The sequence below is a fragment of the Thalassophryne amazonica genome, chromosome 16 (assembly GCF_902500255.1).
Source record: "Thalassophryne amazonica chromosome 16, fThaAma1.1, whole genome shotgun sequence".
NCBI lineage: Eukaryota > Metazoa > Chordata > Actinopteri > Batrachoidiformes > Batrachoididae > Thalassophryne > Thalassophryne amazonica.
Window position 1 is genome coordinate 79,337,838 of NC_047118.1, and position 26,178 is coordinate 79,364,015.

General features: G+C 43.6%; 1 protein-coding gene across 2 annotated transcripts in view; it reads left to right on the top strand.

The window, feature by feature from the left end:
- The window catches only part of crhr1 (corticotropin releasing hormone receptor 1), a 95,522-nt gene that overhangs the window by 61,116 nt on the left and 8,228 nt on the right, over positions 1 to 26,178 (top strand). For both annotated transcript variants that reach the window (XM_034190556.1, XM_034190557.1), the window contains 5 exons: positions 7,976 to 8,082; positions 13,956 to 14,076; positions 14,774 to 14,927; positions 18,270 to 18,330; positions 18,426 to 18,498. In XM_034190556.1, the coding sequence (XP_034046447.1) occupies positions 7,976 to 8,082; positions 13,956 to 14,076; positions 14,774 to 14,927; positions 18,270 to 18,330; positions 18,426 to 18,498 (516 nt within the window). The remainder of the gene's footprint in view (positions 1 to 7,975; positions 8,083 to 13,955; positions 14,077 to 14,773; positions 14,928 to 18,269; positions 18,331 to 18,425; positions 18,499 to 26,178) is intronic.

A 26,178-nucleotide genomic window follows, 5' to 3' on the forward strand; every position in this document is an offset into this window, starting at 1 on the left:
ACAAATACAGATTCTCACTTGCTGTAAAGTATTCCCTTCTCCAATGGCTTTAATAATGATGTCATCAGTGATTCATGCTCGTGATGTGTGTGTGCATGCTGCAGAAGAGGCAAAATGAAAAAGAACTAGGAGTGAAGAATGGCATGTATTTAAGGATTAGGATGACAAGTCTAAACAACAAGTGGAATGGGGAATGTTAGGAGGGCGGCTGCAGCAGCTGCATTCAGCGCCTGGATAAAATCAGAGGGGGTGTGCCTTTGAGACAGGTATAGATAAGGTGGCCATTTCAGACACTAGAGTGGAACTGGAAAGGTATGTGGATCCTTGGCCACCTTGGACTGTAGAGGAAAGGTCTGGGGCACTGTGCCAGCCATCAAATGCTTCAGACCCAGAGGTAATGAGTGAAGGAACACAACATCCTATTTACACCGAGTCCACAACGGAGTTGCGATCGAAAAATGGCCTCTGCTCACTGTCACTCTCACTGACTCCTACTGGGGTTGCAGGCTGGTCACAATGGGGTCTCCATGTTTGGAACACAAATCTCTCTTGGTCGCCATTACTCTCCATCACTCCCCATCGGTCTCCAACAGATGTGTGAGTGTACTGAACTGTTTAAAACACTTGCAGAAGTTGTGCGACCAGTTAACAGATACATGGGTCTGATAATCGCTCTTGATAAACCTCACTCTCAACTTGATCCTGTGGGTCGTAATAGATTCTCAGTTGACTCTGCATGGGGTTGCATCGATGTTTGCAAATATTAACATATGTTTTACTCGCACAATTCAGCCGCAGTGCAAGCTTGGTGTAAATGCAAATAACAGATCACAGTGGAGACCAGCCAAGACTTGTGAGAGTTGACAAGATGTCATGATCTTGTCTGTCTTATATATGTCTCATTCCTGTGTAAACGGGGCATAACTGACCCTCAGTCTCCCTGGAGAGTGGATCTGACAAGCTGTGAGGACCCTTGACCATCTTAGGTGCAGCAGCTGTAGAGTTGGGCCAGCCTTTGGGGAACAGGAACTGGGATAGGCACACTGATCCTTGCCCCCCCTGACTTACGCCTTGCTCTCACTGTCTCCGATGCACTTGCTGAGTCTGCGGACTCGATAAACGCCGCAGCGGGCCACTCACACTGCCCCCCTGCCTGCTGTGCGGAGCTGCGGCCAACTCCGGCAACAGGTCCAGAGACTACGCTCGCTGTTTTGATGTGGACCGCTCCGGCAGTCTGCAGGGACAGCCTTGCACAGCGCCGCAGGGTCTCGGTAACCGCAGCCGCAGAGCTCCGTGGCCACTGAGAGAGGTTTGTATCTTTTTAATGACTTGGATTCTCTGCATCCGTACCCCGCAATGGTAGCACCAGAGGCAGTGTGAATGAGGGGTTAGGAGTAGAAACTGCAGAGACGCGCTGTCCCCTTGGCCGTCTCACACACTGGGACAGGGACAGGAGAAGGAGGCCGACCCTTGAGTGAGAGCCAGCCAATAACACAGCAGGGGAATGCTGAGCTGGTGTTCCACCGTGAAGTGAGTGTGCAGGAGTCTTATGGTGCTTTGTGTATAGGGGGCAGATCCTGAGCGGGGGGAACACACAGAGGCCGAAGTCAATGCCCAGGTCAACAACAGATAGGCAGAGGAGGCAACGCATCTGCGGGAACCAATCCAAACCAGGAACTGTCTTAGAGTGATGGAAACCAGGAACTGAAACACTGAAAAGCATTTGAATGATCTGCTGAATGGAAAACAAGACAGGGCTACAGATGCATGGGGAGTGACGGATACAGTTCTGCAACAGATGATAAAGTGAAACTAAAACAGGGAAGCAATGATCCCTTTAAAAGAGACAAAACAGGAAAGGAAGGCACCATAAGAGTTTAAGGAAGCAAAACTGACACTCTGTCAAAATGTCACTTAAGCACTAATGCCCAGAGGTCACTTGAGGTCAACTTTGTGGCTGAGAGCCTCAGTAGAAGAAGACTCTTAAAAAACAAAGTTCACTTTTCAGCTCTAAAAATGGTTGTATACTAACTGTTGAACTAACGTAGGCTGAACTAATTCAGGCTGTGAGTTTATGTTTCTGTCCAAAAACAAAAGTTGACTTTATATGACTTAATGAACTTAAAAGTTCAGCTTGTTTGTTTTCATTACGAGTGCCGGTGTTCAATTCAATTTTCAATTTCAATTTTTTTTTTTATATAGCGCCAAATCACAACAAACAGTTGCCCCAAGGCGCTTTATATTGTAAGGCAAGGCCATACAATAATGATGTAAAACCCCAACGGTCAAAACGACCCCCTGTGAGCAAGCACTTGGCTACAGTGGGAAGGAAAAACTCCCTTTTAACAGGAAGAAACCTCCAGCAGAACCAGGCTCAGGGAGGGGCAGTCTTCTGCTGGGACTGGTTGGGGCTGAGGGAGAGAACCAGGAAAAAGACATGCTGTGGAGGGGAGCAGAGATCGATCACTAATGATAAATGCAGAGTGGTGCATACAGAGCAAAAAGAGAAAGAAACAGTGCATCATGGGAACCCCCCAGCAGTCTACGTCTATAGCAGCATACTAAGGGATGGTTCAGGGTCACCTGATCCAGCCCTAACTATAAGCTTTAGCAAAAAGGAAAGTTTTAAGCCTAATCTTAAAGTAGAGAGGGTGTCTGTCTCCCTGATCTGAATTGGGAGCTGGTTTCAACAGGAGAGGAGCCTGAAAGCTGAAGGCTCTGCCTCCCATTCTACTCCTACAAACCCTAGGAACTACAAGCAAGCCTGCAGTCTGAGAGCGAAGCGCTCTATTGGGGTGATATGGTACTACGAGGTCCCTAAGATAAGATGGGACCTGATTATTCAAACCTTATAAGTAAGAAGAAGAATTTTAACTTCTATTCTAGAATTAACAGGAAGCCAATGAAGAGAGGCCAATATGGGTGAGATATGCTCTCTCCTTCTAGTCCCCGTCAGCACTCTAGCTGCAGCATTTTGAATTAACTGAAGGCTTTTTAGGGAACTTTTAGGTTCCCTAAAAAGGAACCTAAAAGTGTGTTGTAGACCGAACGGCCCCCCTAAAAGTCGGTCTGCCTTTTGCATCTGTGCATGCGTTATTAGCCGCAGTTCACAGATTATCACCTCATTTCTGCTTCAAACCGCACTCCACTCATCATGTCTCAGCGACAGATATCTGAAGCTTTTTGTACAACAATAATTTCCACATAAATCAGCATTATTTCATCATAAAAGACGGAAGGAAGCGATCAGAGCACCGCTGGCTACACGAGCTGCTTGCTGATGCGTTCACTGCGCTTCACCATTTCAAAGCTCACCGAGTATCACCTTGTTTCTTCTTAAAACTGACTTTAGAATGATTTAAGAGGTTTTACCTTGTCATCTCATGGTTAATAATCACATTAATCCATTTGATCGATTTGGGTGAAGAGACTCTGTCTTAAGGCCCTGTCACACCTTGATGATTTAGCCAGCGTATGCCAATCGTTTTTAAAAAACGCTGGCATAAGTTCAGTAAGTTAAGGGTAAGTTTTTTATAAGTTAAGAGCAAGTTCAAACACGCTGAAGCTCGTTGATGTACGTCCTGATAAGCTGAGATTCTCAAAATTTGGGGCATGCTGAAAATTTTCAATGAATGCCAGTGTGTGGTTCACACGTCCCACACATGCTGAACATAAGTTGTAGGTAAGTTATGTGATTGTTGGCGGACGTTTCTTGTCATTTACTCATGAGTCTAAATCCATCTATTAATGCTGGCCACTGATTGGCTGAAAGCCATGGTCTATATGCAGAATGACGGTTTCATTCTTACAGATGGACACGAATCCACATAAAGCTCCTGATTTTTGAAAATGACCTTGGAAAATTCTTTAATTCGTGCCTGGAAACATAGCGTTTTAAAGCAAGTCTCTCTGTGGGTTTTTTTCTGCTCTGGTGCATTTCTCATGCCGGTGCTGCGCTCTGAACACACAGAAGTGCTTTAATAATTTAAACTTTTAAAGCGCCATCGCTGTGGTGTGATCAAATGACCCGATCGATCAGGGTGATCACGCCTGATTAAGTGTCGTGGCTGTCGGTGATCACCACACTGACAGGTTACACCGACACATCACACAGCATGTCATTCAGATCACATATCAGCTGATCAGGTCATCACCGACCTGATCAGCTGATCAGGAAGCAGCCACTCTGCGCTTTAAAAGTTTAAAGAGACAGCCCTCCTTTCATTCACGGCAGCGTTTCCCACAGCCAGTCCACTCATCAGCATTCTGTACACAATGAAAATGGTCCACCAAGATAAAAAATGAAAATAAAAAATATAATAATGTTAAATTACTCTGTGGTGCAGTACCGACCAGAACACCAGGTGGGAACGGCTGTCGGCAGACACTGCTAATTGTCAAGGTGTGAGAGCTGCAATTATTTTATTAGACATACGGCAGTGTTTTTATATGGCAGGCATACACAGGCTGTTGTGAAAGTGTCGTGACACGGACCCACAACAGGGGGCGTTAATGAACGGACAATGGATAAGCCAAAAAGTAACAATTTAATGTTGTGAATCACACAACGATGTACAGACAATAACAATACAGTGACTGTCAATCATACACCAGGTGACGTGTGGGCAGGCTCGACGATAGAAGATGCCTGGCGAGAGAAAAGCCGGATCCACACAGCTTCCACCGCCAACGGAGCTGAAGAACACCGGAGCCGCCAAGCCCTGCGCCCCAGGTGGCCGCCGTCTTCAGCAGTCAGACCCGGTACTGCTGGCAGAGAACAGAGACAGTCCAGATGAGTGTGAGGTCGCACACTCAGTAATCCCACAGTCTGTATTCCTGTAAGGAGGGAGAACCTTCACCTCCATCACACACTCGTGCAGCTCTGAGATAACCACTTATCGGGTGGGTGTGAGGCGAAAGCGTCGCAGTCCACACCAAAGCCATAACTCCACAGACAGGGTAATCCGTCCCCAGGAAAACGGCTGCAAAAAGAGATCAGACTACTACCGACTTTTAAGGTTTAGCAGAGAATTACCTGATTGGTAGTTGATTTCTCGGCGGGGAGGTGGTAGTTGCAGTCGGCTTTATGGTGGTGGTGATGAGTAGTGGATGAGGACAGCTGGTACGGATGATGAGTGACAGCTGTCACTCCTGGTCGCTCCGACGCCCTCTCCTACTTGAAGCTGCACTTCAAGCAGGCGCCATCTTGTGGTGGTGGGCCAGCAGTACCTCCTCTTCAGCGGCCCACACAACACAGGCTAAATCGTCAAGGTGAGACAGGGCCTTTAGACAAGCGGCTGAGTTCCGAAATGACGCATGCACAGTGGAGGCAGGGCAGACCAATTTTTAGGGGTGGACTGTTCGGTCTGCGACACCGGTTACAATCCATTTCTGTTCAAATTACTATTAATTTTATATATTTGCCGGGAACACCTGGATGTGCCTGGAACACCTCCCTAGGGAGTGTTGGTGATTGATTCATCTCTGAAACTCCATCTTGTCCTTTGTGGACCACCGGAGAGCGGAGATGAGAAATAGACTCTGCTTACAGAACTGACTACAAAACATAATGTCTATTTTATCATCATCATCATCATCAAACTTTATTTCAGACACAAGGTCCATAGTAACACAAAAGAACATACAAAAAAAAACAAACAACAATAAAAAGACCAATTTCATCCATGGCCATATAAACTGATACGCCAATATATTTTTATTTTATTTTTTTGGTGAACACCTCTGCCTAATAAAGTGGCCACTGAGTGTTACTGTGGTAACAATACAGCTCACAGTGAGTCAGTTTGGTGCAATCGCAAAGCGAGGTGCTGATACACACCATTTGGATCCTGTGATGGTCCCACGTGATCCCAGTGAGACGGACGCAAAGTGAGGATAGAAGAAACCTTTACAAATGACACGGCCTTTTCTCACCTGAATCATCTTGAGCAGCGCCTGCTTCTGATGACATTGTCATGTCTGGATTAACAGCTGGACTGTCATCTTCTTGGAATGTGATGATCAGACTGAAAATAAGGTGGGGTTTTTTTTGGGATTTTGATCAAACCAAATGTGAAGCCACGCCCTTAGCACATTGTCTCTTAAACTGATCTGTCTTCTAAAAACTCAACAAGTTCTCCAAATCATTAATCACAAAGTTCAAGCTGTCAGCAGGTCAGAAAGGGTGTCAGTGTAAAACCTGTGCCAAAACCCAGTTTGGATCTGTACCAGATCTGGTATGGTGAGTCCGAGCCACAGAGGAAACTGAAAGAATAAATTATTCTAATCAGACTTTAAAGTTCTGCAGAGTAATAAATACCCAGAAAGAGCTCAAAAGTATTAAAAAAAACAACAACAAAAAACTCCAGAGCCCTCAGGCAGTGGTTGACTTTTTAATTCCCAGCTGTTTTCGGTAAATGTTTTTTTTTTCCTGATGTGGTGAACAGCTCTTAGCTGTTGTGATTTGATGTAGCTGCTGTTGTTCCTTTGATGAGACACGCAGCATCTAAACAATAATTTTTTAAAGGCATGCTCCTTTAGAGAGCAGTTACAGACCCACACCTTCATTGTATTTGAAAATAAATATTATTATAGTGCCTGTGTCATTTATCTCACAAACAACTCATGTAGAACTGTGGATATGCTAACGAATCACATCCAGATGACTTTCTGCTCATTATAATGTGATTTTTCTGTCACTGTTCCCCATGACGGTCAAACGTCCCGCTGAGGACGTGAAGCTTAAAAACAAAAGTTCTCAGGGTTTTTAACTAAACCATTTAGTGCCGGGTAATTTACGTGATGCGACTCACGGACGGGGGTCCAGGGGCCCGGCGGTGGTCAAGGGGGCATAGCCCCTTTAAGCTATAGGGCTTTATACCTCTAAACGTTATTGGCAAGCCTATTTTAACTAATTTTGAGTGGTTTTAGATGTATTGAAAGAAAGAATAATAGATTAAAAAAATACATTATGGTGTAATATTGTAATACCAAAGTTGTTTCTTAAATGCTTCTGTCAAGTCTAAGTTATAACATAAATAACATTGAAAAGGTTAAAAAACACAATATTTGATGGCCATATCGTATTTGCTCTCTTCTTCAAAAATGACACACAGCACCTTTTAATCCTGTGAAGCAGCAGATGTTTTCTGTCATGACAGGATTTTTCTAAGTGTGAGTGCTATAGTATTGTTTTTATTTTATTTTCATTTTAAACAATATAACCTCTAATTGCCAGTTTGAACAGAGCGATGAACCCTGGACTGATTTGATTGTCAGTTTTCCACGTTCACTGATTCACTGAGATTCACTCCACCACCTCCCTCTACTCTTGCTCTCTCTCCTCTGCTCCCTCCCCCACCCCGCTCTCACGGCTCAGATCTTTTTGGAAACAGGGAGCCTTTAAACTGTAAAATAAACCATAAAACCTCTGAGGATATTATCAGCATCTGGAGGAGCATTCTGGAGAATTTTTTTCCTTTAAGTCAGAGCGGAGTGCGTCTCTGTCCGCCCTGATCTCTGCTTTCAGCGCTCTCCGGCTTCACAGAGCGCTGAAAGCAGCTGACTGCTGATCTCTCTGCTGTTTGCGCTTAGATTTGAAGAAAATGAGAAATATACAGTATTTATTATTTCTTTAATGATTTGGTTGAAATGGCAAAATAACACAAAAGTATGACTTTATAAGCTTGAAATGCGATCGAATTGGTACATTTTTCAGCAACATTTCAGTTCATTTTTTGGAAAATCCATGGTGGGTGGGACAACCAATTTGAACGCAAGGGTCGGACAGAAATTTACAGTACTGGGCGGTACTGCTCGGCGCCACCCACCGTAGCTAGAACCCTGCTTTAGTCGCCTTGACCAATTCCTTTGCGTAAACATGTTAATTCTGCTGTGGCTGTGCTGAAGAGTGGCATCCAGCACGGGGCACGATGAGATTTTAACAGCATTGAAATGTTTTGTTTTTTCTTTCCAGAGGAAGAGTAAAGTTCATTATCGTGTGGCTGTGATCATCAACTACCTGGGTCACTGCATCTCTCTGGGCGCTTTGCTGCTGGCCTTCATCTTGTTCATGAGGCTCAGGTGCTACACCTGCATCATCCTGCATCTGCATCAACATTGTCACTGACAGCCAAGACATCAGTCAAGTGCCACCCACACATCCCAGAACACTTTTAAGTTTGTTCTGCAATTCAAAACAAATATGCAATGTGACAACATGCAGTAAAATAATACCAATGTACGTTCTCCCGGCTTTATGTAATTTACTGCTCCCTACAAAGAACCACATCGATATATTCCTCATTTTGAATTTATTGAAGGTCACGTTGAAAACCAGGCCTGGGTCTTCACAGAGAGACACCATCTTGGGAAAGACCACACACATAACTCGCACAACACTTTTATACAATGTGGGCGTTACAGTGGGTGTGGTTTAGTCTATATGTTACTGGCTCTCACAGACAGGGGGAGCCCTCCCTGTATCTGAAACTTGCACATGCGTCATGGAAGTGAAACTTAACTCTTATGTTTAAACTTTAAACCAGATCTCAGAGACTTCCATTCAAATAACAAAGGCAAATACTTGATCACTAACATAAATAAAGTGCAGTGAATAAAATAACCCGAACCTAAGTCACAGTTAGAGAAGCACATCAACTGGACGTAGTGTGAAAGCTGGCATTCCCTTGCAATGCAGGTAGCATACCCAATCTGATTAAAAAGTGAATGACTCCATAAGCTCTTTCCAGGCTACTCTGAACTTTATTAGTCAAGCTGCCAGGCATAACTGTCACTGGTGAGACAAATTAACATTGCAAGTTTGAAATTACTTCTGATGGCCAAGTCTAGGAAGTCACTGAAGACACACCCATGTTTTATATGGCTGCACCACATAGATGGTTACTTTGAGAGGTGGGGGTGGACTGACTGTCTGCCTGGATGGTTGTCATCCAGGACCCAAGGTGATTCCATGCTGTCATGGATGAGGCAAAGCACTGTACCAGCACATGCCAGTCTTGACCATTTTTGTCATGTTGCTTCTGTACACCACCACAGTGAGACATTCAAACTGTGGTTGTTGACTAGACTAGGTGTAATTTGAGCGGTTTAACAACATTATATTGGCCATTTAGTAATTGCAGCCATTTGTATTGTTGCGGTTGTTCAGAAACCTTCATAACAGATTCCCTTGAAACCAGATGAGCTCCCTAATTTTCCCTGTTATTCTTGCCTTCTTGACCTTCTTATCTGATCCTTTCCTCATTCCATTTGATATGGGAATGTAATAATACTGTCATTTGTTGTTGGTTGAGTGCAGCATTGCAGTCCGGATTTATTCACCATATTTATTTTTAGGTAAATTACTGGAGAGGTGATTCAATTACATGAATTTAATGATTTGTGACAGTTTGAACTATTTGGATGTGATACCTTGAATGCTAGTTTCCTCTCACACCTTGGTGCCCCTGCCGTGTCGGCATGTTGTATCAGGCGAGTATGGAAGGCTGGATAGCTCATGATGGGTAACATCCCACCTTACAACCCGGGACGACCTAACAGGCACAGTCATGATCACTTGCCTTGTCTCTGTGAGACTCTGGCTAACTGGTTATGAAGGAAAGCTGTAGGAGTAATAAGGTCAATTGATGTTTGTCAGTATGCCTATATATTTGGTAATGTATTGTGTTGAATGGAACATTGGATCATTGTCGAGTATTGAATTTCCATATCAAATTGACCTTAATTGTTGACAATTAATTAAAGTCATGCCAAGAGGGGGAGTTGTTAGATACAACCCCAATTCCAATGAAGTTGGGATGTTGTGTAAAATGTATATAAAAACAGAATACAATGATTTGCAAATCTTCTTCAACCTAGATTCAATTGAATACACCACAAAGACAAGATATTTTATGTTCAAACTGATAGACTTTATTGTTTTTGTGCAAATATTTTCATTTTGAAATGGATGCCTGCAACATGTTTCAAAAAAGCTGGGACAGTGGTATGTTTACCACTGTGTTACATCACCTTTCCTTCTAACAACACTCAATAAGCGTTTGGGAACTGAGGACACTAATTGTTGAAGCTTTGTAGGTGGAATTCTTTCCCATTCTTGCTTGATGTACGACTTCAGTTGTTCAACAGTCCGGGGTCTCTGTTGTTGTATTTTGTGCTTCATAATGCGTCACACATTTTCAATGGGTGACAGGTCTGGACTGCAGGCAGGCCAGTCTAGTACCCGCACTCTTTTACTACGAAGCCACGCTGTTGTAACACGTGCAGAATGTGGCTTGGCTGGAAGAATGTGGCCTGCTGAAATAACAGGGATGTCCCTGAAAAAGACATTGCTTCGATCGCAGCATCTGTTGCTCCAAAACCTGGATGCTCCTTTCAGCATTGATGGTGCCATCACAGATGTGTAAGTTGTCCATGCCATGGGCACTAACACACCCCCATACCATCACAGATGCTGGCTTTTGAACTTTGCGCTGCTAACAATCTGGATGGTCTTTTTCTTTTTTTGTCCGGAGGACACGACGTCCATGATTTCCAAAAACAATTTGAAATGTGAACTCAGACCACAGCACACTTTTCCACTTTGCATCTGTCCATTTCAAATGAACTCAGGCCCAGAGAAGGCAGCAGCATTTCTGGATGTTGTTGATGTATGGCTTTCGCTTTGCATGGTAGAGTTTTAACTTGCACTTGTAGATGTAGCGACAAACTGTGTTAACTGACAATGGTTTTCTGAAGTGTTCCTGAGCCCATGTGGTAAGATCCTTTACACAATGATGTTGGTTTTTAATGCAGTACCACCTGAGGGATTGAAGGTCACGGGCATTCAGTGTTGGTTTTCGGCCTTGCCGCTTACGTGTTGAAAGTTCTCCAGAATCTCTGAATCTTTTGATTATATTATGGACTGTAGATGATGGAATCACTAAATTCCTTGCAATTGAACGTTGAGAAACACTGTTCTTAAACTGTTGGACTATTTTTTCATGCAGTTGTTCACAAAGTGGTGATCCTCAACGCATCTTTGCTTGTGAATGGCTGAGCCTTGTGGGGATTCTCTTTTTATACCCAATCATGACACTCACAATTAGTGTCCTCACTTCCCAAACACTTATTGAGTGTTGTTAGAAGGAAAGGTGATGCAACACAGTGGTAAACATACCACTGTCCCAACTTTTTTGAAACATGTTGCAGGCATCCATTTCAAAATGAGCAACTATTTGTACAAAAACAATAAAATGTATCAGTTTGAAGATTAAATTTCTTGTCTTTGTGGTGTATTCAATTGAATATAGGTTGAAGAGGATTTGCAAATCATTCAATTCTGTTTTTATTTACATTGCACACAATGTCCCAACTTCATTGGAATTGGGGTTGTAATACCTGTGTTAATTCCTTATTTTACTATTTTATGTTACCGACTGTTGCTTCTGTTATCTGTTTAGAAGTTCCTGGAACCTGGTTTTAACTGGTTCAAAGTCTCAGAGAGAGTTAAGTTTCACCTCCATTGCGCATGCAGGGGCTTCAGATATAGGGAGGGCTTCCATCAGTTTGGGGAACGAGTAAGATTAGGTTTGTGACATTAAAGCCTGCCCATCATAAATGCCCATGATTCCCTTTTATAAAAACCACTCGGTCACTGTTGTGCTTTGATTCACGAGATGGCGCCACTGAGAGCAAAGTCTGTGAAATCCTGGGCCTGTGTTTTACCTCAACTCTAAAATAAAATGTAACCTGATAAATAGATTTAATCCAGACTCTGATTGTGAAGAGACATTACAGTATACATAGTGCCTCCATTTTCAGAGCTCTTAAATAATTGGGAAAACTTGAGTATGGGAGGCGTTTGGAGAGGCTATGTAGAATGATTTTTTTGTTGGCCTCAGTGCGGTTCTGACAAACTGTGAGACGACTCAGGAAAGGGAGACAGTTATGAGTCCAAGCTGTTTTCAGCAAGGGTGGAGAGCTGCTAACTGAGGATAACTAGTGATATCCTCCAGCAGCAGAAGGAACACTTTGTGGATCTCCTCAACCTTACCAACATGCCCTCGTTAGAGGAGGTTGGGATGGAAGGCTCGGGCGGGTCTGGTGCCCGCTCCTTTCACTGAGGGAGTCAAACAATTCCACGGTGGCAAGTTTCCAGGAGTGGCTGAGATTCACTCTGAGATGTTGAAGTCTTTTGATGTTGTTTGGATGCTGTCACAGCTATACAGTGATACATGGAAGTCTATGACAGCACCTCAGGATTGGTAAACTGGGGTGATGGTTCCCATTTGTAAAAAAAAAAAAAAAAAAAAAAAAAAGGGTACCTGAGAGTGTGCTAAAATTAAGACTTCTCAGCCTTACTGGGAAAGCTTATGTCATACCAGAGAGGAGACTTCTTCTGTTTGATGTACTTCGACAAGGACTGAGCCTAAAAGTGTTTTATGAGGGGTAGTGGGGGGGTTTGGGGTACTGGGACCCCTGCATCACTCAATCCGGTTTCTGTATGACCAAAGTAGTAGCTCTGTCAGCATTCTCTGCATTTCATCACACCTGTTTCCAGTGGGTGTTGGACTCAGCCAGGGTCGCCCCTCGTCATCAATCCAGTTTGTGATTAATTTTTTTTGTGGACAAGATTTCAAGATGGAGTCATGGATTGGATAGTGTCCTGTCTAGTGACCTCAGAATTGCTTCTCTGCTGTTTGTGGATGATGTAGTTCTGTTGGCTTCATCAAACTGTGACCTCTGTTGCACATGGGGCAGGTATGAGGCAGAATGTGTGAATCAACTGTGACAAGGATTAGCACCGCTAAATGTGAGACTATGGTTGGGGTGGGGGGGTGTGGGGGGGTGGAGCTTCTCACCCTTTGCCCCTATGCTTCTGTTAAGGTGCCCTGACACTTGCACGACTTTGATCCGTGCACTTGCACGCACGTCGTCGTGATGATCTCACCCGCTGTGTTCCCAGCCATGCTTTGTTCCACTGGCTGCCACACACTGTGCACTGTGCGCGTATGGATGCTGCGTATATAAGATAATTATTTTTTAGCACATTAATCAATTTCTCTGCAAGTTGGCTGCTGAAAACAGCTCTAATCGCTTCTTGAATCACAGAGGACCGCTCCAGGCAGAGCCGTTCGCGTACATGTGTTGAACGAGCTGGAGAAAGCCTTTGGAGCCGTCTAGAAAGGTAATTATTTGTCATGTTTACAGTGTCATGGCTTGGTGAAACAGCTGCATATTCTTTCCTTCTTGTGAGCAGCTGTAAAAGTATGTTTATGATAGATTTAACATCTTGTTATAACCGTTTAGCCGAGCTGCACTCTCATAGGGAGCGCTGACGCAATCACTCGGTCTGTTCACTTCGTCTTTACTCGACTTGTTGAGCTGCACGTAATGTTGGTGAGCAGATTGGGGCACGTTGCGGCACATTTATGTGTGAAACATTTTTTGAACATTTCAGAATCCTCTTTGCGCAGTTTCACGCGCCGGCGCCCCTCTCATGTTCATTATATGCCCGTTAAAGGCAAGTTTACTCTCCTGCACGACATAGGGCATGCAGGTGTTTGTATCAAAGTCATGCAAGTGTCAGGGCACCTTTAGCATGAGGAAAATGGACACAGTGGTGAGAAAACTCGGACTGTATGTGTGGTATTGTTTGACTGAGTATTCCCTCACTGTATTTTATTATGTAATGCGGACTGCAGATGGAAACTAGCTATTTAGCTACAATCTGGTACAGATCATCTTTGTTTTATGAGCTTAATGTCTCTGTACATTGTCCCTTTTCAAATAAAGGCGAGTAAAACCATGGCCTGCACTAAGTGATTGGCCTCAGAAGCAGAATATTTATTGAGAGGTGATTTTCATTGACTTGACATTTTATTGATAGTGCAGAGGGACAAATGCTGCTCCCCAGTCTAAGAGATTTGATCCAGATCTATGTTTATGTGCAGGAGCATCCGCTGTCTCCGGAATATCATCCACTGGAACCTGATCTCAGCATTCATTCTGAGGAACGCCACCTGGTTCATCGTGCAGCTGACCATGAACCCTGCAGTTACTGAGAGCAACCAGGTACGCAAACGTCAGGCTGATGATAGGCTGTGACCTCTAATCTGTTCTTACAACATTATGGCAATAACCAGAAATTCCATACTTGGGTTTGTGTGTGACTGATTCAGTGTCAGTCCTTGTGTGGATCATTGGTTCACACTCTTATCTTACACAAAGAACGGCTGGGGTTTGATTCATCCCGTGCCCACTTCCTTTCTATGTGGAGTTTGCATGTTCTCCCCGTGTCTGTGTGGGTTTCCCCCCGACAATCCAGTTTCCTCCTACAGTCAAAAATACATGCAGGGTCTGTTCCTTTCTCTGCCCCTGAGCAAGGCAGCGTCTGTGTATCTGGAGTTGCTTCCTGGGTGTCATACTGTGGCTGCCCACTGCTCCCAGTGCTAGAACTCTGTCTAACTGTAATTCGGATGTTGAATGCAGAGGATAAATTTCATTGTATATGTAATGGCAGTAAAGGACCTTCTTCTTCTTCATCTTCCTCTTCTTCTCCTTCTTGTTCGTCAGTTGTTCCTACATTCCTTTGTCCTGACAACACTCATTGCCACTTTTTCCTGCTTTGCCTCCTCCTCCTGCGCTTCCTTCTGCTCCTTGTTCTGTTCCTGCTCTTCCTCCTGCTTTTCCTTCTCTTTCTGCTGCACTTGCTCCTACTGTTCCTCCTCCTGCTCCTCTGTATCTTGCTGTTGCTCCTCCTCCACCTCAGGCGTGGTGCAGATTGGTCACAGCGGCCTATAATTATTTCCACGTGACAAACTTCTTCTGGATGTTTGGTGAAGGATGTTATCTTCACACCGCTGTCGTTCTCACGTACTCCACCGACAAACTCAGGAAGTGGATGTTCGTGTGCATCGGTTGGGGTCAGTGTGAGAATTTCACAAACGTTTCACTTACGTTCCATGTTTTAGGTGAACATACTACATGCTGTCACACCCAAAAAAACAACAAAAAGCACTCTAACATATCCATGCAGGTTGAGTCAGGTCAACTGAACGATTAGTTCTTTGAAGACATCTCACCTTTTATGCAGAAACGCTTTGTCAGCTCCAGAAAAATTTATTGAGGTGCCGAAAACATTGAAAAAGACTAACGTTTCGATGTACAAATTACATCTTCGTCAGAGTCTCTGACAAAGATGTAATTTGGACATCGAAACGTTAGTCTTTTTCAATGTTTTCGGCACCTCAATAAATTTTTCTGCACCTACTTCTATGTTGCACCAGCCGTTTTCCTTTTCTACAAGTCAGTCCATACCTGGTTGCACTGGATCTTTTGCTTGACAGAAGCACGGAGAACTCTCCCGTTTTGCTTTGTCAGTGTCAGGGATTCGGCCGAGTCAGGGCGCTCAGCCCTTGTTTTTCCCCTTTTTGTGGTTTTCCGTCTGCTTCAGCTTTGATTTATCAGTAATTATTTTCATCATGAGTTATTCAGTTATGTTTTTTTTTTTTATCACTTTTTTTACTTTTCATACTTTAGCCATTGACCAGTTCTGTTCTAGTTCTGTTCAGCCGGTTTGTGTTTTCATTGTTTATCATTTAGCTTTCTTCTGTATATGTTGGCTGTTGTTTTCTGTTGTACTTTTATATCAGGTTTTGCTTTCTGTTTATTAGTCTGTTCCTGTTTAATTTTGCTTTTGTATTGATTTCCTGATCAGTTCTAGTTGCTTTTGTTCACATGCTCATGTTTGATTTCAGTTCTTGTTTTTGTAGTTTCACATTCAGTGTTAGTTTATTCCTCACACCAAGCTTATTATGTTCACATCACTGCACCTGCCCCATGTCTTTGTTTCTCACCTTGTTTATGTCTGCTTTGTGTTTTTGTTTACTCCCACTCTTGCTCCAGCTCACGTGTCTTTGTCTGTTACTTCACTCCTCTGTGCTTTCCTTCCTTCACTATCTTGTACTCTGCACAACCTTTGGCTCCCCTGGTCACGCCCCCTTCCAGAGACTTCCGTGCACCTGCTTCACATCACCCTAATTTGTTTGCTCCTTATTTAAACCATCACAGTCTCACAGCTCATGGCCAGTTTGTTGTCTCGTACACATTCCAGCACCTTTGTCAGTTCTGATTTTTGCTTCGCCGTGTATCGTACCTCTGCTCTGTTTTCCTCGACCATGCCTCTTGCCTCGTCCCGGACGTCTGTGTTTGCTCGTGCCTCTGACCCCTGCTCAACCATGACTGCGTTTTTGCCTGATCCTGATTGTACCTCTGCTCCGCTGCTTGATCACATGTGTACCGAACCAGAGCCTGGAATAAAGACCATGTTTTCTCCTACAGCTAAGCCTAGTCCGGGAGTTTGCATTGTGGGTCCAGCCACCATGGTAGACGGGCCCCTGCCCATTCTGACAGTCAGCTCCAGTTGGAGTAGTGAGAGACTCAGACCCAGTTCAGCCGGGGTAGACAATCCTGCTCAAACTGGATAGGTTTTTTGTGAATCAGAATGGTGCAAACTGTATTTCAACCGAATTGTTTTCTGTCTCTCAGAGGTGGGTTGAGCTTGATTTGAGGGAGACTTGTTGTGGTCTGAACACAAATGGGCATGAATCCAGTTAGCTTGGGATCATCATGTCAAAGTACGTCTGTGCGATCACAGTGTCTTCTCCAGTAAAGAGCTCAGTAAAACAAAAAACATTCTTTTCCTGTGGAACCTTATCGTCACACAGAAAGCACATAATTGTACTCATTCAGATGTCAGCATTAGAAAATCGTCACAGCCGTTATTACAGCAGAATTTTTGTCATCTGCAGTGACAGACTGCAGGTTGATGACGTGAGCTTAAAAAGTTAACTTTTTGTGAGGTTATGAATCAATACCTTTCTGAAAATCACACAAATACACATTTACCTGTTTAACGCCAGGTGACTCTCTGCACTTAAATAATTCATCCAGGTGTCCATTAAACAGCATAAATTCAGATACATACACACACACACACACACACACACACACACACACACACACATGGCTTGAATTTGGCTTAAGGTGGATTGAGTTTGGAGGATGAGCCAGATTTGAAAAACAGGTCTGAACATTATCCAGCTAGAAAGCAATCCGGATTGAATCCAGCTCAAGATGGATTTCCAGCCACAGTCTGAACTAGGTCAAAGAGTCTGCAGTCACTTGAGTTCAGGTGTGAATTGTCATTGTTCTCGTTTTCACTAGAGTTGAGGTGAGAATGATCTTTGAGTCTCAGTGGTCTTGATGAAAGGATAAAATTATAGGTGTGTGAGATGTGGTGTCTCAGCTCCCCACCCCCCAACCTCCACAGAAGGTTTCACCACTTGAACAAAAATGGCTTTCTTGACACCTCTTTCAAAGCAACTATCTTCCTGTCTAAAATATAAACAATGTTATCTTCAAAGGTGTGTTATTTTTCCTAAAGATAAGATAATCCTTTATTAGTCCCACGACTGGGATATTTGCAGGTTGACAGCCGAGTCCTGACCTGAGGAATTGGCCTTCCTGTGTAGGTTGTTTGGTTTCTCCAATGTAGCGCTCATTGTGCTCCTTGCTGCACCGAACCCCATACACCAGATTTCTTTTGTAAGTGTGTGGTGTGTGGTCTTCAGGGTGAACCAGTTTTTGTCTGATGGTGTTGTTGGGTTTGAAGAACACCTTATATTTCTTTGCATCACTGTGACATATGAAACGCCATAGACGTAGAGGATAAACATGGGAGACTCTCACTACTCTAACAGAACTGATGAAGCTTTTCCAAATGAAGAGTGAAACCTTTTCAAGGAACTAAACAAGTACAGTTAACCTCACTCAACCTGTCTGAATACCATCAGCTGGATGACTAAGAATCTCCACAGACACCATCTAAAATAGTTTGTGCTGTTTTAGGTTTTGTCCCACAAAAATAATTGTCAGTAAACATTTTAAACTTTGTGTCTGTGAATGAAATCATTCCTCCCAACAGCAAGGGGCAGTGGGCTGAAACCACTAAACTGAGGAGAGGTTCTGGAACAGCGAGTGGAAAAAAAAAAGAAGTGTCAGGGTTTGGAAAGTTGTCATGAAATGAAAATAAATTTTTCTTGTCATCAGTTCCTTTTATTGTTCTGAATATAGTAACAGTTCCTCCAAGGTACAGAAAGTAATCACATTACTGAGTAAATAAGACACGCAAGCAGCTAATCATTGCTACGGCAGTGCGTGTTGATGGCGTGTTCTTCTGACTCTGGCTGTTTGTGTGTTTGCAGGTATTCCGTTACCGATCATCGTAGCTTGGGCATTTGGAAAGCTTTACTACGACAATGAAAAGTTGGTCTTGTAAAAGATGATCATGATTCAGAGTACAAAGAACCCATCAGATATTAAGGAACGAAAGTGATTGGTGCTTATGTTTTAATTGACAGGTGCTGGTTTGGAAAGAAGGCGGGGATTTATACAGACTACATCTACCAGGGTCCAATGATTCTGGTCCTGCTGGTGAGAGTCCAGAACTCTGACAGCTCAGCTTTATTTGAGCAGGAAGGCCACAGTAAGGTCATAATCTTCTTTTGGAGATCGTCCGGGTCAAGACAAACAACAACAATAAAAACAAAAACATCACAACATTTAAAATGAAATTTAAGACCCATCACACATCACAAGAATGTGCAGGAACCAGGCTGAAATGGCAAATATTACCAGACTACCTCATCCACACCTGCACAATGGCATCCAAAGCACATGTAGACAACAGTTTAGATTACACAGACTGCCGTCAGATGACCATAAAAGGCGCTGAAGACTACCTGATGTCCAAACGTCTGGATGGCAAACACGGGACCGGAGTGGGAGGCAGCGCTGTTTTCCTCACGTTCACGCGCAGCCCCACGCGTGTGCGTGAGGCTGAAATAATCACTCAGCTGTGTGTGTGTGTGTGTGTGTTCATAACCCTAACCCAGCTGCATGAGTCATTAAGCGCGCGGGGCGCATGTGCGCGGATGTCACTGGACACCTTTGGTGAGAGTTTACCTGCAGTGGGCCAAGCAGTCACACCATACGTCAGATGCAGCCTTTCCAGTGAACTTTAATTTCTATTTTCTTTTTTGCTCACTTCAGCAGCACAACACAACTCTGTACACGTGATGTCTGTTGGATTATCACGTGGGATTTAATTTTTGCCATGGTTATTTGCTGCACGCAGCAGCCTGGTGAGAGGCTTTTCACCACAGGCTGTAGTTTGGATCCTGTGCACTGTGCGCTTTTCTGGTTCCATGCTGGCGGTGAGTTTCATGTTTAATAACATTGTCACGGTCTGGGATACAGTTCCACGTCACACCTCCTACAGAGTTTAGATGGTGATCAAGTAATGATATGTATATTACAGCAGTGAGATCCGTTCAGCTCCATGCCTGACGTGCGCTATGAGGTATTACTGCACATGAGACCACGAAGAGCCGCAATTGCACATGGTACTTTAGGTTTGATTGCACCCTGTTCACATTCACTGTATATGATGAATGTGTGCCGCATATATGTTATTACATGTCAACATTTCCTTTGCCCTCCCTGACCGGGATCCAGTGGAGGTGGACATCCCATAACATGTCGGCAGGCTTTTTTGTGACAGATTGATCTCTGAGCTCAATTAACCGCGATTTGTTTCAGATGCTGTTTTGATGGTGTCAGAATATGTAGATTCCAATCAGATGACACAAAAACTGCACATAGACCGCCATCAGATGTGTGTTCCATCTTGATGGTGCCAAGAGTGTTTTGAACATGTGCAACACACTCGATACAGCTGAGCGAATGGGACCAAATATGGACATGCTCACAGACTACCATCCGTTGGTCTTCATCTGCAGTGCCACACCTTAATACTTCCCAATTGTGGCTGGATGTGTTATTCTGACACCATTTGACCTCAATCGGCATATACCGTCATTTAAAATACATTATCCCACCATTTATTTTGGTGCCCATTCGGCTGCTCCCGTTTGTGTTCGGGGTCACCACAGCAGATACATCCAGATCCATATTGGTAGTTGGCACAAGTTTTACGCTGGTTGCCCTTCCTGACGCAACTCCAGTTTTACCTGGAGAAACACACAGCCAGTGGTGTTCCAAAGAGGTCTCCCATCCAAGTACTAACCAGGTCCGGGCTCACACAGAGCAAATCGGCTGCATCCCACCAGGCAATGTAAACAAAAGTAAATAATTACTTATTGAATACTTAATAATAAAAGTAAATATAAAGCTAATAAAAGCTCCATTGATTATTTTTCAGCACATTGCATGTGGTGAATTTGTGAACTCCTGAGAGAACAGAATAAAATGAAATAGCCCAGTGGTGTCCAAAGTATTCCATTCTTTGCAGCCACTGACTCCAGCAGGTGATTTCCACTGATTAACATCACTTTGAGTAGAAGGGATGAGTTCATCAAAGAAAACCTGCACCCTCTTGGCTCTTTCTGGAATACTTTGGACACCACTGAAATAGTCCTAACACATTGCCACAAAATCTCATCATGTCTGTTCTGGCTTCTATGTTGCATATGCAGCCATAGTGCCTCGTATGTCACATGTCCATTCCCTGTCACATGGATGCCTGCCGTTGTCCTATTGTGGAACCATTTTATCAGCTCCTCTTCAGTGTCCACATAACGCACTTTCCTAACCCCCCCAGGCAGCCGTTTTGCTGTTTTGGCCAGGGTTGCAAGCTTATCCTTGTTCCTACACCACCCCGGATGCATTTCCTATCAACTAGGAAAATCTGAGCAGGATGATAGTTTCCCTTCTGTTCTGCTTCTTTCACAACTTTTAGCTTGAACACTGCTGAGTAAAAGCATGGTGACTTAGTGGTTAGCACTGTTGCCTCATGGCAAGAAGGTCATGGGTTTGATTCCCACCTGTGGTCTTTTTGTGTGGCGTTTGCATGTTCGCCCCATGTCTGCATGGGTTCTCTCTGGGTGCTCTGACTTCCTCCCACATCCAAACACATGCAGATTAGGTGGACTGGAAACTTTAAATTGTCCGTAGTTGTGTGTGTGGATGTGAATGTGTTTGTTTGTCTATGTGTGGCCCTGTGACAGACTGGCGTCCTGTCCAGGGTGTACCCCGCCTTGCACTGTATGACTGCTGGGATAGGCTCCAGCCCCCCGCAACCCTTAGTTGGACTAAGCGGTTGAAGATGAGTGTGTGTGTGCTGCTGAGTAAAAATGTTTGCGCTGAGTCATTTTATGTAATTGTGTAGCAACTACTGCATTCAGATAAAACACATTCATTTGAGTCTGTGCTGCTTCTCTTGCATGCAATATGCATGTACATAAGGCTGTACAGTATACAGCATGCATGCATACACACGCACGCAAACGATCATCAATAAATGCCTCCCTTGAAGAAAATTGCAGGCCCCGGGTGTTTAATCATGTAAATACAGTATATGAATAAACTGGAACAGGCACTGGATCTCGTTATTCTATTTGCATGTGAATAATTGGCTGCAAATTTGTTAAAGCAAAGCAGAATAAAATAAATTAAATAATTTACTGTAATGTTTTTTAATCTATTGTAAGAGCCACAACTTCAGCCAATTTGATTTAAAGTTAAATATGATGCAAACTTCATATTTCATTATTTTATTTTATATGTCATGTCATTTGATGTTATACATAGGTCATGAATAATGTTTTAAATGTTAAAAACACAATGTTGGATGGATAGTGTTTGTTGCTGTGCTCAAAAACTTAGATACAGTATCTTATGTAAGTTATGCTGCCTACAACGTGAACACAGGAAAGAAATTATACTATAGATGACTGGAAATTACATGGAGACACGCAGGGATAGTGTATTCGATACGCTGTTAAACGGATTAATCATGAAACTGGAAAAGTGTTTGTGTGTGTGTGCACCTCACCTTTTTAGTGATCGATCTCTGCTCCCCTCCACAGCATGTCTTTTTCCTGGTTCTCTCCCTCAGCCCCAACCAGTCCCAGCAGAAGACTGCCCCTCCCTGAGCCTGGTTCTGCTGGAGGTTTCTTCCTGTTAAAAGGGAGTTTTTCCTTCCCACTGTAGCCAAGTGCTTGCTCACAGGGGGTCGTTTTGACCGTTGGGGTTTACATAATTATTGTATGGCCTTGCCTTACAATATAAAGCGCCTTGGGGCAACTGTTTGTTGTGATTTGGCGCAATATAAAAAAAATTGATTGATTGATTGATTGATTTAAGCTCACAGCGTGTCAGCCTCACACACGTTTTTTTTCTGTGTTCATTTTGTTTGATGTGACGTTGGGGGGAATCCCTGCTCAAAGGGCTTATTTACATGAAATTGCATATTTAAGTGGGCGTGGCCAGGGAGGAGTTTGGTTCCACATTCAGTGGGATGTACAAACGGAATGTGCGTGGATCCACGCCTACGCACACTTTGACACATCTGAATATTTTTGTACTTACGCCAGTTTCTAGGTTTTGGCGTGTGCCAACTTTTAGTAGGAAATCCACGCAAGTCTTTGTACATGAGGTCCCTGGTCTCCTTATGACCAAAGTACTCACTGTATCCACAATCTCCGCATTTCATCAGACCTTTTCCTGGTGGGTCTTGGACTCCGCCAGGGGGCCCCTCATCACCAAACCAGTTTGTGATTTTCATGGACAGGATTTCAATGTACAGTCAGGGACTGGAGGGTTTGGTGACCTCAAAATTGCATGTTTGTGTGTTGCGAATGATGTGGTTCTGGTGCCTTTATCTGACAGTGACCTCTGATGTGCACTGGCTTGAGGCAGAGTGCAAAGTGACTGGGATGAGGATCAGCACCTCCAAATCTGAGACTATGGTCCTTTGTCAGAAAAAGGGTGGATTGTCCCCTCTGGGTCAGGGGAGAGTTACTATCCCAAGTGGAGGAGTTCAGGTATCTCAGGATCTTATTCATGAGCAGGGGTAAGAAGGATCATGACATTGAAACGGAAAATGGATTGAGGCTGCATCTGAGGTCCTGCAGACACTGTTCCATCACCGTTGTGGTGAAGAAAAAGCTGAGCCAGAAGGAGAGACCCTCAATTTACCATTCAATTTACAGTCATGTCCTCATGTATTGTCATGTGGGTAATATAATTTAACCTTTATTTAACCAGGTTAGTCTCGTTGAGATCGAAATGTCTTTGCAAGGGAGACCTGGGTTATTATGAAGTTTCCAATGACTGAAAGAACACTATCAAGGATACTAGCAGCAGAAATGAGATTACTCAATTGGTTATCTGGGACAGGGTGAAAAGCTCAAGTATCCAGAAGGGATTTGGAGTAGAGACACTGCTTCTGTACATCAGATGGAGCCAGCTGAGGTGGTACGGGCATCAGGTGAGGATGCTCCCTGGTTGTCTCCCTATGGAGGTCTTCCAGGCTTGTCTAACTGAGGAGGCTCCGGGGAAGACCCAGGACATACTGGAGGGATTATGTTTCCCAGGTGGCTGGGAACACCTTGAATTCTCCAGGAAGAGTTAGAGTTGTTAACCCCCAAAATGTGAATCAGCTGCAAGTCATGAATTATCCACAAACCGTTAATTGCAAAACATGAATACTGAATCATTCATGATAAATATATTTATTTTCAGTTTAAGTAGTTTATGAAATTCAGTTTAGGGCTCAATTACTGCAGGAAATATTGATCGCAAACCCTATCACCACAAAATTATTTTTGTTTTGTGTTTTTTGGGGGTGGGGGGGTGGGGGCAGTTCCCGACAGAAGGTGAGGCGGGGAGGTGAGCCCAGAGCGGCCCTCACTTCTGGTATCAAGTGTGCGACCCACTCTGGCAACAGCAGCAGGTGTGGATTTTGACTGGGTCAGTATACCTGTTAAACAGTAACGTAGGTGTCAAACTCAGGGAGGACAGAAACCTCCTGTGGAGAGTCGGGTAAAGTTAGAAAGATATTCACAGATTCGAAGTTCACGGCTCAATAATCTTTCGAGAAACATAGAAAAACAAACAACACTAGTTTCTAACCTCAGGAAGGTCGAGAACGAGCTACAACCTTATTTTTATCCATACCAATTTCAATCAATCAATCAATTGTTTTTTTTTTATATAGCGCCAAATCACAACAAACAGTTGCCCCAAGGCGCTTTATATTGTAAGGCAAGGCCATACAATAATTATGTAAAACCCCAACGGTCAAAACGACCCCCTGTGAGCAAGCACTTGGCTACAGTGGGAAGGAAAAACTCCCTTTTAACAGGAAGAAACCTCCAGCAGAACCAGGCTCAGGGAGGGGCAGTCTTCTGCTGGGACTGGTTGGGGCTGAGGGAGAGAACCAGGAAAAAGACATGCTGTGGAGGGGAGCAGAGATTGATCACTAATGATTAAATGCAGAGTGGTGCATACAGAGCAAAAAGAGAAAGAAACAGTGCATCATGGGAACCCCCCAGCAGTCTACGTCTATAGCAGCATAACTAAGGGATGGTTCAGGGTCACCTGATCCAGCCCTAACTATAAGCTTTAGCAAAAAGGAAAGTTTTAAGCCTAATCTTAAAAGTAGAGAGGGTGTCTGTCTCCCTGATCTGAATTGGGAGCTGGTTCCACGGGAGAGGAGCCTGAAAGCTGAAGGCTCTGCCTCCCATTCTACTCTTAAAAACCCTAGGAACTACAAGTAAGCCTGCCATATGAGCCGACCTCAGAGCTGGAAAAATAACAATATTGATCTGAACAAGCAGATGGCTGAGAAACGGAAGTGTGGGGACTGTCTACAAAGTACAAAAACAAAAAGAGACACGAGAAAAATATTCAATAAATTCAGGTGTGTTGTCACCAAATTCACTGAACACATCAATGGTCTCCTGCTGGTTATACTACAGTATTCAGTTTGGAAAAATGTGCAACAATCCCATGCGGTCTGTAAGACAGGGTATTGCCGCAGTGGTGGGTGTACTAATACGCCACACTTTCAATTCTTCAGCCTTCCATACAGGTTTTTTTTCTGTCCATCTCTGCTGGGAGAATAACTACCTACCTCTTCAGGTGTTTCTTGATTCAGAGTTTTATTGATGAGTCATTGGTTACACAGGCCAGAAACTCCACTGAATCACTAGAGCTCCAGGGAGCTTTATGAAGCATAAGCATAGATTATATATATGGATCATAAGTAGATGCTGGATTGTTAGTATTGTTTCTGAAAGTCGCACTGCTTTGATTATGTCTGCTGAATAATTATTTTAGTTGTTTTTCTTATTCTCTTTTTTTTTTTTGTCTTTGTCGGTTTTTATATATTTTCATATTTTTTGGAATTACATTTGTGTAATATTCCGCTGTGGGCCACATGAAGTCCAGTGATCCCTCTGTCCAAACTAATGGGGATCCAAATAAAAGAAGAGAGGATGACAGCGCCTTTAAAAACAGCTCTGGAAAACAAACAAACAGACACACACACAAGCACAAAAGGCTTCAGGCTGCTTGAAATGGAATCAACTGACATGGACTTGAGGTGACGTGGCACAGAAGGTTGTGGGACCCAAATGCAAAAACTCACAGACAGTGGAGTTGAAATTGAAAGGCTTTATCGGTCAAAACAAACGGATTCGGTACACAGTTAGACAGTCAAGGATGCAGAGGTACAGGTAGTCAGCAGGCAAAGGCGTCGTCAAAAGGGAAGGCCCAGATCTTTTATACAGGCAGACAAAGTACGTGGGCAGTACCAAGATGAAGTCACAAAACAGAGCTGGGTCAGTACATGGCAAGACAAGGCAGAGCTATGAAAAAGGCTGGTATGAGGACTGTGAAAATCAACAAACTGACGGGGCTTGAGTGAAAACAGAGGGCTTAAATAACCAGGGTGGAAATGAGGAAAGTGAGAACAGGTGTGTTGGAAGAATCAGGAAGGGGGCATGGGGTGGGTGGACGTGACTAAATGCAGAAATACTGAACAGCAAAAACCAAAAGATAATCCTGATGAAGAAAAAAACAAAGGACAAAATACAAAGACAAGTGCAGTGAGACCGAGACAAAAGAAAACAGAGAGAAAAAAAACAACATCATAACATGCTAACGGAAAGAAATGACCCAAAAACTAATAAATGTAAAGGTGAACAGACCAGCCAGAAAATAAAAGACAAAACTAGAACGTAACTGACCATGGCTAAAGTATAAAAACTAACAAGAACAAAATGGCAAAAACAACCTAAGGACTAA